At 67.4% G+C, this 770-nt stretch overlaps 1 protein-coding gene across 1 annotated transcript in view; it reads left to right on the forward strand.

The window, feature by feature from the left end:
* COL6A2 (collagen, type VI, alpha 2) overlaps positions 1-770 on the forward strand; it is a 23,425-nt gene that overhangs the window by 19,226 nt on the left and 3,429 nt on the right. Inside the window, exons 17-18 of the mRNA XM_012731252.1 lie at positions 33-210; positions 304-756. Of these exons, the coding sequence (XP_012586706.1) occupies positions 33-210; positions 304-756 (631 nt within the window). The remainder of the gene's footprint in view (positions 1-32; positions 211-303; positions 757-770) is intronic.

Raw genomic sequence — 770 nt, forward strand, 5'->3', positions numbered from 1 at the left:
GGGGCGGGCCGGGCCGGGCGCGTCCACCCACTAGCCGCCGGCCCCTGCCTGCCACAGACTGCGAGAAGCGCTGTGGCGCGCTGGACGTGGTGTTCGTCATCGACAGCTCCGAGAGCATCGGCTACACCAACTTCACCCTGGAGAAGAACTTCGTCATCAACGTGGTCAACAGGCTGGGGGCCATCGCCAAGGACCCCAAGTCGGAGACAGGTCAGCTGCAGCCCGGGGCGGGGCCGCGGCCGAAGTGGAGGTGGTCCCGGCTGTGCGCCGAGCCCGGCCCTACCCGAGCTGCCCCCTCCGCAGGGACGCGCGTGGGCGTGGTGCAGTACAGCCACGAGGGCACCTTTGAGGCCATCCAGCTGGACGACGAGCGCATCGACTCCCTGTCCAGCTTCAAGGAGGCCGTCAAAAACCTCGAGTGGATCGCGGGGGGCACCTGGACGCCCTCGGCCCTCAAGTTCGCCTACAACCAGCTCATCAAGGAAAGCCGGCGCAAGAAGACGCGCGTGTTCGCCGTGGTCATCACCGACGGCCGCCACGACCCGCGGGACGACGACCTGCACCTGCAGGCGCTGTGCAACCACGACGTGACCGTCACAGCCATCGGCATCGGCGACATGTTCCACGAGAAGCACGAGAGCGAGAGCCTGTCCTCCATCGCCTGCAACAAGCCGCAGCACGTGCGCAGCATGACGCTCTTCTCCGACCTGGTGGCCGAGAAGTTCATCGACGACATGGAGGACGTCCTGTGCCCGGGTGAGCGCAGCCGC

This window comes from Condylura cristata, unplaced genomic scaffold, assembly GCF_000260355.1.
Source record: "Condylura cristata isolate star-nosed mole 26May11 unplaced genomic scaffold, ConCri1.0 scaffold00003, whole genome shotgun sequence".
In the NCBI taxonomy this organism is placed as follows: domain Eukaryota; kingdom Metazoa; phylum Chordata; class Mammalia; order Eulipotyphla; family Talpidae; genus Condylura; species Condylura cristata.